The sequence below is a fragment of the Boleophthalmus pectinirostris genome, unplaced genomic scaffold, assembly GCF_026225935.1.
Source record: "Boleophthalmus pectinirostris isolate CB_2022bp ecotype Guang Dong unplaced genomic scaffold, ASM2622593v1 HiC_scaffold_14, whole genome shotgun sequence".
Classification (NCBI taxonomy): domain Eukaryota; kingdom Metazoa; phylum Chordata; class Actinopteri; order Gobiiformes; family Gobiidae; genus Boleophthalmus; species Boleophthalmus pectinirostris.
The window spans coordinates 27,328,388-27,340,446 of NW_026571047.1; the positions used below are offsets into that span (position 1 = coordinate 27,328,388).

The following is a 12,059-nucleotide window of genomic DNA, read 5'->3' on the forward strand; positions in this document are numbered from 1 at the left end:
CAAGGCTACCTCATTTTCTATTGGCTGTTAGGTCGTCAATCAAATTCCTTACATTTCTCGTGTAACTGACTCGGCGGCACGCTGGGATTACGTGGTTTATGCGGCGGTTCTTAGAGACTTTTTCAAACTGTAGCGTCATCGCAATTCGCACAAAGTTTGTTGCGACGGCGGACGAGAATCCAGGACCAGTTCGCCGCGAAAAGAAAGTCAGTTTTCGAGATCGCTGAAAGAAGAAGAGAAGAGGAAAAGGAGCAAAGACAAACTGAGGTGATTCTTGGAGATCCCTTCCAGCGATGGCGCGACTCAAGTAGACGACGGTCACTAAATTATTTCTAGACAAGTCACTTCGACTGTAATTCCGAACGCCCACTGGCTGTAAACGTGTGTGATTTCTAGAGTAAGGAGGCGGGAGGAGATGTTTCTACTGAGGGAGCTGTGGAGGAGGAACATTTGAAAAAGAACTGTCGCTGTAGTTCTCTTCCCTTAAAAAAATCCTCTATACAACCTTTAACACGAGCCATTTTTCTGTCTTTAACTGCACTACAGAACTCTGCACTTGCGTTGACTCTCACTGTTTGATCTCGATCTTGTCCTCTGACGAAAATTCGGTTGCAAATGTAAATACGTCAAATAATAATTTAAATATAAATATAAATGCTTCATGTAAATCTCATTTTTAATTGAAAAAATCAACAAAAATACAAGATGCAGATGTGTTATTATTTGCCAAAAAGTAAGTTAAAAAAAATTGTTCATGACAACTTTTGAGGATTACCTCATAGGGCCAGTTGCATCTCCACGGTGTAGGGATATCCTCATGGAAACCAAACCAGACCAAGTTACAGCTCAGATCTGTGGAGAGGCGACACCCTCACAGTCTGAACGCCTGTTTTTCTAAGTATTTTTAAGCTATAAAACCACCTGTAATTGAATAAATGTAAGGTAAAGCTGTTTAAAGTCACACTGCGGAACATTCCAGGCAGTGCAATGACATATATCCACTTGAAACAAGCAGGTGACGGACCCCCAGCCAAAAAGTTACACAGCGCCCCTTTAACAAACACTTAAACAGAACTAAAACAAGACGAAATTAAACAAAAAGAAAACCATGACATGTGTTTTTTTTTTTTTGCATCTTAAAAACAAATTAAACAGCCAAATGGATGATCATAACTTTTTTGGAATACGTTCCCTCCAAACTGTCACAGGGTAATACCACAATTAAATGTCAGACCATTACCTCCCTCACCCTAATTACACATAATTATTTTAAATTATACTCGGCTGAAACCAAATGTAGCTTGTGTGTGTTATTTCACAAAAGAACGCTTGATTTGCTAATTTACCCACTGCTTTTAAGTCAAAATTTTATGCACTTTCGAAACAGAAGTCGACATAATGTATTCAGTTTGAAACAATGGCGGCTGTTTACAATGTCTCCCGGTCTATTATGAAACTGTATAATGCGAGAGACCATTTTGTTCTTGTTTATGGTTATAGCACTAACCTCAATGAGTGTCTTTATTGTATTTGTGTCTGTGTCTCAGTACAAAAGGTCTCACAATAACAATGAAAGTAACAGCCAAGACTTGAAATAAACAGAAATTGAATCTGAAAACAGTCCTTGGGCATCTCAATATATAATTTAATTTAACCGTGAAACATTGTTATATGGGAAAAGGTATATTCGTGTCATTTTCAACTAGACTGGCGAGTGTGGTCGCTTTATTACTTGGGAAAAAATCAGAAATGTCAATGAGAAGTTGTGTATTATATGGTTTTGCTGGAGGGCAGCTTCTGATTGCGATGTAAATTACCCGTAATACAACATTTTTCTCTTTCTATTTTGGGGTTTTATGAAATGAAGACCAGCAAATGGCATTTCAATTCACGATGATTTCGGGAGATGGTTGCGAAATTGAGTCGTGTGAGCTTCAAAGCATGTTATAATGTTGTTTCCTCGTTAAAAACACACGGGTCCATTTTTAGAGACCCGACATTAAAGGTTGTATGGAGAATTTTTTGTTTGTTTCAAATTGTCAGTGAAAGATTAAAATACCATTACAGAGACGCAGCAGCTTTGTAATTATGATGACCAAAAAAAAAGAACGAAAATCTATCAACTGTGGACGTGTTGAGGCCAGATAAACATCAGCCAATAGAAAACGAGGCTCCCTCATTTTCTATTGGCTGTTAGATTGTCAATCAAACTCCCTAGTATAACTGACTCGTCGGAGCGCGGGGATTACGTGGTTTACGCAGCGGTTCTTAGAGGCATTTTCGAACTGTCGCTTCCTCGCATTTCGCACAAAGTTTGTCAAAAACGGACTTTCTTTTGCGGCGAACCGGTCGTGGATTCTCGTCCGCCGTGCGAAATGCGAGGAAGCGACAGTTCGAAAATGCCTCTAAGAACCGCTGCGTAAACCACGTAATCCCCGCGCTCCGACGAGTCAGTTATACTAGGGAGTTTGATTGACAATCTAACAGCCAATAGAAAATGAGGGAGCCTCGTTTTCTATTGGCTGATGTTTATCTGGCCTCAACACGTCCACAGTTGATAGATTTTCGTTCTTTTTTTTTTGGTCATCATAATTACAAGGCTGCTGCGTCTCTGTAATGGTATTTTAATCTTTCACTGACAATTTGAAACTAAAAAAAATCCTCCATACAACCTTTAACCCGTGATTTTATCAAAGTTGAAGTTGTGTTTATTACTCGCAAAGTTGTGATTGAAAACCACGCACGATAAATAAGTTTAATGCCATACTAAGGAACAGTCAAAGCCAATATTTGCAAGAAGAAAAGACAGATGGTGTACTTTCCAACAGAAAAGTTACATAGTTCACCTTTAAAAAGTCCGTTATAGTCATATTCTTTTATTGTCTTCTTCAGTATCTTCTGATTTTCTATATTTTTTGGAACCTATCTTCTTATCTTCTATGCTTTTCAGAACCTATCTTCTTCAGCATCTTTAGATTTTCTACACTTTTTAGAACCTATCTTCTGATTTTCTATACTTTTTAGGATCTGTCTTCTGATCTATACTTTTTAGAACCAATCTTCTGATTTATACTTTTAAGAACCTATCTTCTGACCTTCTATACTTTTTACAGCTTATCTTCTTCAGTATCTTCTGATTTTGTATACTTTTTAGAACCTATCTTCTTCAGTATCTTCTGATCTTCTATATTTTTGGAACCTATCTTCTTATCTTCTACACTTTTTAGAACCTATCTTCTGATTTTCTATACTTTTTAGAATCTGTCTTCTGATCTATACTTTTTAGAACCTATCTTCTGATCTTCTTTACTTTTTAGAACCTATCTTCTGATCTTCTTTACTTTTTAGAACCTATCTTCTTCAGTATCTTCTGATCTTCTTTACTTTTTAGAACCTATCTTCTGATCTTCTTTACTTTTTAGAACCTATCTTCTTCAGTATCTTCTTATCTTCTATGCTTTTTAGAACATATCTTCTTCAGTATCTTCTGATTTTCTATACTTGTTAGAACCTATCTTTGTTAGTATCTTTTGATTTTCTACACTTTTTAGAACCTATCTTCTGATTTTCTATACTTTTTAGAATCTGTCTTCTGATCTATACTTTTTAGAACCAATCTTCTGATCTTCTTTACTTTTTAGAACCTATCTTCTGATCTTCTTTACTTTTTAGATCCTATCTTCTGGTTTTCTATACTTTTTAGAATCTGTCTTCTGATCTATACTTTTTAGAATCTGTCTTCTGATCTTCTTTACTTTTTAGAACCTATCTTCTGGTTTTCTATACTTTTTAGAACCAATCTTCTGATCTTCTTTACTTTTTAGAACCTATCTTCTGATCTTCTTTACTTTTTAGATCCTATCTTCTGGTTTTCTATACTTTTTAGAATCTGTCTTCTGATCTATACTTTTTAGAATCTGTCTTCTGATCTTCTTTACTTTTTAGATCCTATCTTCTGGTTTTCTATACTTTTTAGAACCAATCTTCTGATCTTCTTTACTTTTTAGAACCTATCTTCTGATCTTCTTTACTTTTTAGATCCTATCTTCTGGTTTTCTATACTTTTTAGAACCAATCTTCTGATCTTCTTTACTTTTTAGAACCTATCTTCTGATCTTCTTTACTTTTTAGATCCTATCTTCTGGTTTTCTATACTTTTTAGAATCTGTCTTCTGATCTATACTTTTTAGAATCTGTCTTCTGATCTTCTTTACTTTTTAGAACCTATCTTCTGGTTTTCTATACTTTTTAGAACCAATCTTTCTGATCTTCTTTACTTTTTAGAACCTATCTTCTGATCTTCTTTACTTTTTAGATCCTATCTTCTGGTTTTCTATACTTTTTAGAACCAATCTTCTGATCTTCTTTACTTTTTAGAACCTATCTTCTGATCTTCTTTACTTTTTAGAACCTATCTTCTGGTTTTCTATACTTTTTAGAACCTATCCTCTTCAGTATCGTCAGTATCTTAACACGTAAATGCACTCACACATTTATACAGGCAAAGTTTGTGAAGTAAATGTCTTGCTCAAGGGCGCAACAATAACATGAGCTGATGAACTGAAATCCAAACCTCACAGTTACACGGGTGACGGCTCTGGGTTAGCTTTCCCAACTCATCACTCAATTAAAAAAGCATGTCTGTGTAATGTCCACTGGCCTCCTACCAGCAGGGTTTATATGGGCCGCACACACACACACACATGCACGCACACCCAGACACACACACACACACACACACACACACACACACACATGCACGCACACCCAGACACACACACACACACACACACACACACGGACACACACACTCACAGTTATGGGTCAGTTCTGCTTATCTTTGGGGGAGCAGATAAGAGGTGCAGAGCCAGCACAGTGGATAAAGAGGCTCAGGTTTGACAGAGGGTTGAGAGGAGGAGGAGGAGGAGGAGGAGGAGGAAGAGGGCGAGAAGGGGGTAGAAAGGGAGAATAGCTCGGAGGGAAGTCTGAATTCAGGAAACTTTCACAGTGTCACTAGAATTTCAAACTTGTACTGGAAAAAAACAAAATCTAGTTAAAATAAAATGACTTAAATTAAGAATATTTTACTTTATTTGAGTCGATTCAGTTTCACAAGTAAAATTATCAACCAATTACTGAGTGTGTTTTTTTTCTTAATTCAAGCAACATTAGATTTTGTTTCTTATTTTCAGTGCAAAAAGTTGTTGTTTTTCTTATTTTAAGCGTGGCAAGATGTATTTTCTTATTTTACGTACAAAAAGAATCTGTGTATCATTCGTTCATTCGTTTTTCAAAATAAAACCAAAAATAAGAAAACGAAAAAACAACAGTTTTCTTCATTATTTGTCTCCAAAACCAAAATGAAAAAAAGGATAATGATTTGTTTTTTTTTTCAGTTTTAGATTTTATGTTTAAATGAAAAATGGAAAAAACGGATAACACCGTTCCCGTTTCCGTGACTTAAACTGCGATGCCGGACTGAATCAGGACTGAACCAGGACTAAACCAGGTCCCGAACCAGACTGGACTTAGACTGAGACCAGACCTGAGGATTGAGGCCGAGACCAGACCAGGACCAGACCGTGACTGAGACCAGGACCAGACCGGGACTGAGACCGGGACCAGGACCAGACCAGGACTGGGACCAAGACTGAGACTGGGACCAGACCAGGACTGAAAACGGTTTAGTCCTGTTTTAGTCCTGATTCAGTCCTGGTTCAGTCCGTATGCGGCACAAATGTCCGGCATTGTAGTCACGGAAGTCACGAAACGGGAAACAGGATCCGATATCCTTTTTTTTTTCCATTATTCATTTAAACACAAAAAACACAAAATCGAAAACTGAAAAAATTAATCGTTATTCTTTTATTAATAATGAAATAAATAATGAAGAAATAATGAATAATGACTAAGGGTGCTCTTACACTCGGCCTTTATATCTTCATTAACAAATAATGAAGAAAATTGTTGTTTTTTCGTTTTCTTATTTTTGGTTTTATGTTGAAAAATGAATGAACAAATGATCCACGGATTAAAAAGTCTTGTTCCACTGGCAGATCATTTTACATGTCAAGTGAAATTTTCTCAAATCATGACAAAACTTTCTTAATTCAAGTCATCTTAACTAATTTTGGTTTTGCAGTGTGATTTCCATACTCAGGAATAGACCAGACACTCAATACTGATTCCAACACCACAATGATAATGAAAACACTCTTTATTTAGACAGTAGAATGTGATTTTCAACATCAAACCCTAGTATTTTCTTTTATATTCTCATGTGGTCTTATTTTTGTGTAATTCCTCAGTGATCCAGGTAGGTTGGATAATGGACCACGTACTGTAAACCCAAATAATTTACCTGAACTCAAAAAAAATGTAGGCAATCGATTACCTCAGTTATTTTAAGTTGGCGAACTTAAAAGTCACAATCTTCCAGAAATTTAAAGGCTGGATGACTTGCTACTTTTTCCAATAACATCTGAATTAAAAATGCTCATTTAGCTCAACTCGAAAATTTGCAATATAATTAACATGACTCATAGTTTTCTGTTAAAGCAACTCAATTATTTTCATTCATCGTGACTTCAGTTTGGGAGTTTTTAAACCACTGGAATAGGTTCACTTATTTGGTGAAGCGATTTGAAATTGTATTGCAAATAAATTAAATTTATGTTTAAATCACCCTTATTTGAAGCAATAGAAATAACAGGATTTTATCATTCTCAGTGTTTAAATACTTCAGTCTGCTAAGTTGTACCTCATCTATGCTTACTTATACCCACAACTATACCTTTAAAGGTTGTATAGAGGATTTTCCAAGGAACGAGAAATCCAGCGACTGTTTGTCCTTTTTCAAATGCGCATGCGTGAAACCACCTCCCCTCCCCTACAGCTCCTACGTAGAAACGCCTCCTCCCTCCTCCTCCTTACGCCAGAAACAGGTTTGTTTACAGCCGGTGAGCTGCACATGACTTGTAAACAACTAACTACAGTGTTGGTTAGGCAAGACGGAGAAGTGAGGAGCGGGGGAGCGCGGTGTGTGCGGACATTTCGTTCGCGGACGAGAAGTGAGGAGCAGGGAGAAGAGCGGATCGGGCAGCGGGGACAGGAGCAGGAAAGGGGTGCAGAGAAGGTTGCGCGGAGATTCAGTGCGAATGAACTAGCTACAACACGCAGCAGCAAGCGGACTCTTTCTTTGCATTGAAAATTACGTTTTCAGACATAGGATATCGCTTTCGTGTCCTGAAAAATGTTTGTCTAACTCTTGGAAAAAAAGTACGTTTTCATAATAAGCAGAAGTTTCCTGTCCAGGAGTAATTTGTGGACCAGTGCGTCAGTCTTTAGACCCTGCGTCTGCTTCAGTCGCGCCATCGCTGGAATGAATCTTCAAGAATCACCTTAGTTTGGCTTCGCTGCTTTTCCCCTTGTCTTCTTCTTTCAGCGACCTCAAAAACGGACTTTCTTTTGTGGCTAACTGCTCCTGGATTCTTGTCGCCATTGCAACAAACTTTGTGCGAACTGCGAGGAAGATATAGGTCAAAAAAAAAGCCGCTAAGAACTGTTGCGTTGGTGGAGTAAACAGCGTCTGTGCGTCTGTGGACTGCGTGACAGTCGTACGTAAACCACGTACCGGCGGCGCAGGCAAGTCAGTTACGCTAGAAACGTAGGGAGTTGATTGACAGCCTGTCAGCTCACAGATAACGAGGCAGTGTCGTTATCTATTGGCAAATGTTTAGCCCCACCACGTCCAGAGTTGATGAATTTTTATTCTCTTTTTTTTGGTCATCATAATTACAAGGCTACTGCATCTATAATCTATCATTGACAACTTGAAACAAAAAAAAATCCTCCATACAACCTTTAATTAAAAAATATAAGTTAAAATTAGTCAAAAAGAAGAACATGTTACAGCAACTTGATAAATTAAGTTAGTTGGACTATTTCTAAAACTTTGACTATACACAACTTAATCTATTTAATTACTTTGGATGTTCAGGTTTTCAGTGTGGGTGTATACTCGTCTTTGTGCTCTTATACTTGTTCTTGTACAGCTCAAAATTATTCTAAAGTTTCAGGAAAGCTTCATTTCTACTCTGTGAACGTGACTTTTTTAGTATCGAAAGTTGCTCAAATAAGTATCTACTTTCTATACTAGTTTTATTATTGATTAGTATCTGATTTTCTATACTTTTTAGAACCCTACTACCTCATACATACAAACAAAAAACAAACCAAGGTCACAAAACCGCACACACTCTAAAGCAGGGGCCATTCAAACTCAGGCCCATGGGCTGACTCTGGCCCTCCACGCCTCTTTGACGGCCCCTCTGCCAACTTGAACTATGAGGCAATCTTCAAAACTTGTCATGGCCTACATTTTTAGATTTCTTTTCGGCAAATTATAACATGTGTGCATCTTGTATTTTGTTGATTTTTTCAATAAAAAAATGATATTTATATGAAATATTTATGTTTATGTTTAAATAATTACATTACATATTTACATTTGCTGCCGAATTTTCATCACCTGACAAGCTCGTGATCAAACAGTGACAAGTAAGTGAAAACTTGACAGAGAGTGCAGAGTTTTCGAAGAACAGTGGACGACTGATTATTTTTTGTTCAGTGTAACGACCGTGCAGTTTGTCTGATATGTAAACAAAGTGTGGCGGTTTTCTAAGAATATAATCTGCAGAGTCATACAATTCTGTTACACGACCGACCCGACCCCGACCTCCGTCACAGTCAGGAGCGATAACGTGGCCCCCCAGAGAAAAAAAGTTTGGTGACTCCTGCTCTAAAGATTTTTCCAGTAAAAGCAAACACTGACATTATTGTGAAAAATAATTGTTTTCAGTCTGAAAACACAGTTCAACAGCTCGAGCCTTGATTTGTGTTGTAGCTATAACATCTTTTATGATCTACTTACAGACAGTTCAGCAAAAATACTTGTGTTTGTACAGCTAAGAAATATATACGAGGTAGTAGAAACATCAAATCTGTCCTGCTTAGATTTAAAGGAAGAGTAAAAAAAATGTGTGTAAAAGTAAAATATACTGTATTTGTGATGTAATGTCCAACCTGCATTTACTTGCACTATATATTTTTACACTATTAGCCACACTCCTGTGTGTTTAAGCAGAGCAGAGTCGCCTCTCCACAGATCTGACCTGTAACTTGATCTGTTTTGGTCTCCATGAAGATAGAAAGGTTTAACACCGTACTGGGAAACATTCCAGAAAAAGCAATAACATCTTCATGAAGAAAAGAATTTGACAAACCCTACACCAGAAAATTTACACAATTCACCTTTAAATTAGACAAGTTACTTTTACTATTTTAATATCTGAGTGAGTCAAACTAGTTATACCTTATTTATTCAAGTCATACAAGTCATATGAAGATGAATGCATGGTTCAAATAGTAAGAAATAAGGCGTAAAGAAATCAATAATCAGTACTTACTTTTATGTTTGTTTTTATGTGAAATGCTATATATAAAAATATGAAAGTGTGAAGAACTTGGAACTTTACCTACCCTATATATATATATATATATATATATATATATATATATATATATATATATATATATATATATATATATATATATATATATTTTTTTTTTTTTTTTTTTTTTTTTTTTGACTACCAATAATGAACAAGCGTTGGCCGGGGTCCAGATGCACTTCTTTAAGACTTTACAGAGATGTGAGTCTTGAGGTTGGCATGATTGACAGGTGGATTAGCCAATCAGGGACACTCACGGTCTAAGTGGATCAAAACAAATACGACGGCTTACGAGGAAAAGAAGAAAGAAAGAAAAAAACATTTTTTTCAAAGATGCAGAATCAATGAGCGTAGTACTGAACTCTAAATTATACGTGACCAATGAGCTGCTTTGTTAGACACGTGTAACTGAAATAAACAAATCTGATTGGACGGATCCCTCTCTATGAAGGTTTTATTTCGAATGTACCACACAAAAGCACCATGTCTAACCTTGTCTTTTCCACTTGTCTGAATTGTATTTGATTGTTTTGTGCTGATTCTCTCCCTCACAGCCGAGCGCCTCACCTGCTCTGAGTGGTTTTACACAGCTAAGTTTCTCCTGTGTTTTTCCCAGAGGGACATTGAAGTGTGTCCTCTACGGGCTCTTGTACTTTCACCTTCATCACACTTGAATCTTGTCTTCTTCTTCTTCAGAACAAACGCCATGCCCAGACCACCACCAAGTACGTGGAGCTCATCATCGTCGCCGACAACAGAGAGGTAAAAACAAAATACTTATATGTTCGTGCAAGGTATAAGGTCTGAATGAATTTTACAGCTTGTTCTGATACAGTTTAAGGTCATTTTAGTGGAGATAACAACTGTATTATCTATTCGTATCAGATTTTTTTCATAAATAGAGACAAGCAGGTGGCGAACCCTCTAAAAAGATGTCATGTAGTGCACCTTTTAACTATTACTCTTATGAAAACTAGCATTTTAACTATATTTACATGTATAATTTTTGTTCATATACTTAAATACAGTACGTTTAGGACCTAGTAACGGTCTTACTACAAAAAAACACAGTGTAAAATATGGTATTACAGAATTATAGCTTTAAATGTAAACTTTAAATTACCTAAATCGTTAATAGCTTATAACAGCAATACACAAACATAAACATGCAGGAGTTTAGCTAATAGTCTAAAAAAACTAAGTACTTATGTGCAGGGTGAAAGGTTTCAATAAATTTTACAACAGATTTTGCTTTTGTTCTTCTCATGAACATTGCAGCTGTACAATGACTGACTCTCTGATATAATAAAAGATACTGGCACAGTATAAGGCGCACTTAAAATCCTTTCATTTTCTGAAAAATCGACAGTGCGTCTTATGTATTAATTCTGGCTGTGCTTACACATTTTACTAAAATCAATGAGTGCGTGTGTATACATGCACATCAATAACCCGGTTATGATCAGGTTTTTTGAGTATCCCGGTTTCTTGATGGTGCATGTAAACGCAGTACCCTGGTTTCAGTAACCCGGTTATGGCAGTATCCCGGTTATTAGAAACCGGGTTACTGTAGCTGGTTTATTCCGATAGTAACCGGGTTACTTGTGGCATGTATACGCAGTATCCCCGGTTACTGCAACATAAAGTTGAGTGCGCATGCGTCCAAAAGACACTTTCCAGCCTTTCACCACAACAGTAGTCACATAAATAAATTGACCAACATAAATAAAGTGACCAAACGAGTGAAATGACTGTAAAATAAAGAGCTGCGCTAAACCTGCACACGTACAATCTGCACTCGTACGACCTGCACTCGTGTGACGCTGAAAAGCTAAAACATGAACTATCTCCTATACTCTATATGCACGGAACACACTTACCATCATTAGCGCCTCTTCTGTCACAGAAATAACACACATAATCCACAGAGTCGTGTCATTTAGTCCAAAAGAAACTGATCGCATCAGCGGCGCAAGGAGCGAGTTGTTTTTATCGCCGCTAACAGTTTATGCTAAAAAGCCAAACAGTCTTAAGTTTTGTTTCTGTAAAACATAAACAAATGTGATCACAGCTGAATGATCTGATCAAACGGGCTGATGTGTCTATAGTGTTTATGGTTTATATGTTGTAAAGTTGAGTTTATTTATGCAGAAGATTTTAATGAAGAATCTGCACAGTGGATTGTGGGAGATCTCGTAGCTCCTTAGCTTCTTATGCTAAAGGAGCTCATGGTTTGTATTTTTCCTGGTTTATGAAATTGATTTAAGTTAATTTTTGTGCCTGCGCATTTGTAAGATTATGTCAAGAAACCGGGATACTCCATTTGATCATGTATACGCGGATATGAGTGTCCCGGTTTCTCAGTGCGCATGTATACGCAGTAACCCGAATACTGACATAAACCGGGGTATGGCTAATAAACGGGATACTGATGTGCATGTATACGCACTCAATAATATCTCCATGGAGACAAGGAGGTTGGCGGACCCGTTATCAGAAAAGCTGCACCTTTTAAAAAGTTTCTTGGATGTTCAGTTTAGAAACTAT

The 12,059-nt window shown here is 36.9% G+C and overlaps 1 protein-coding gene across 1 annotated transcript in view; it reads left to right on the top strand.

Annotated features, from left to right (window-relative positions):
• Nucleotides 1-12,059, top strand: part of LOC110163799 (disintegrin and metalloproteinase domain-containing protein 12-like) — a 333,462-nt gene that overhangs the window by 184,118 nt on the left and 137,285 nt on the right. The window contains exon 7 of the mRNA XM_055149921.1: nt 10,209-10,274. Within this exon, the coding sequence (XP_055005896.1) occupies nt 10,209-10,274 (66 nt within the window). The remainder of the gene's footprint in view (nt 1-10,208; nt 10,275-12,059) is intronic.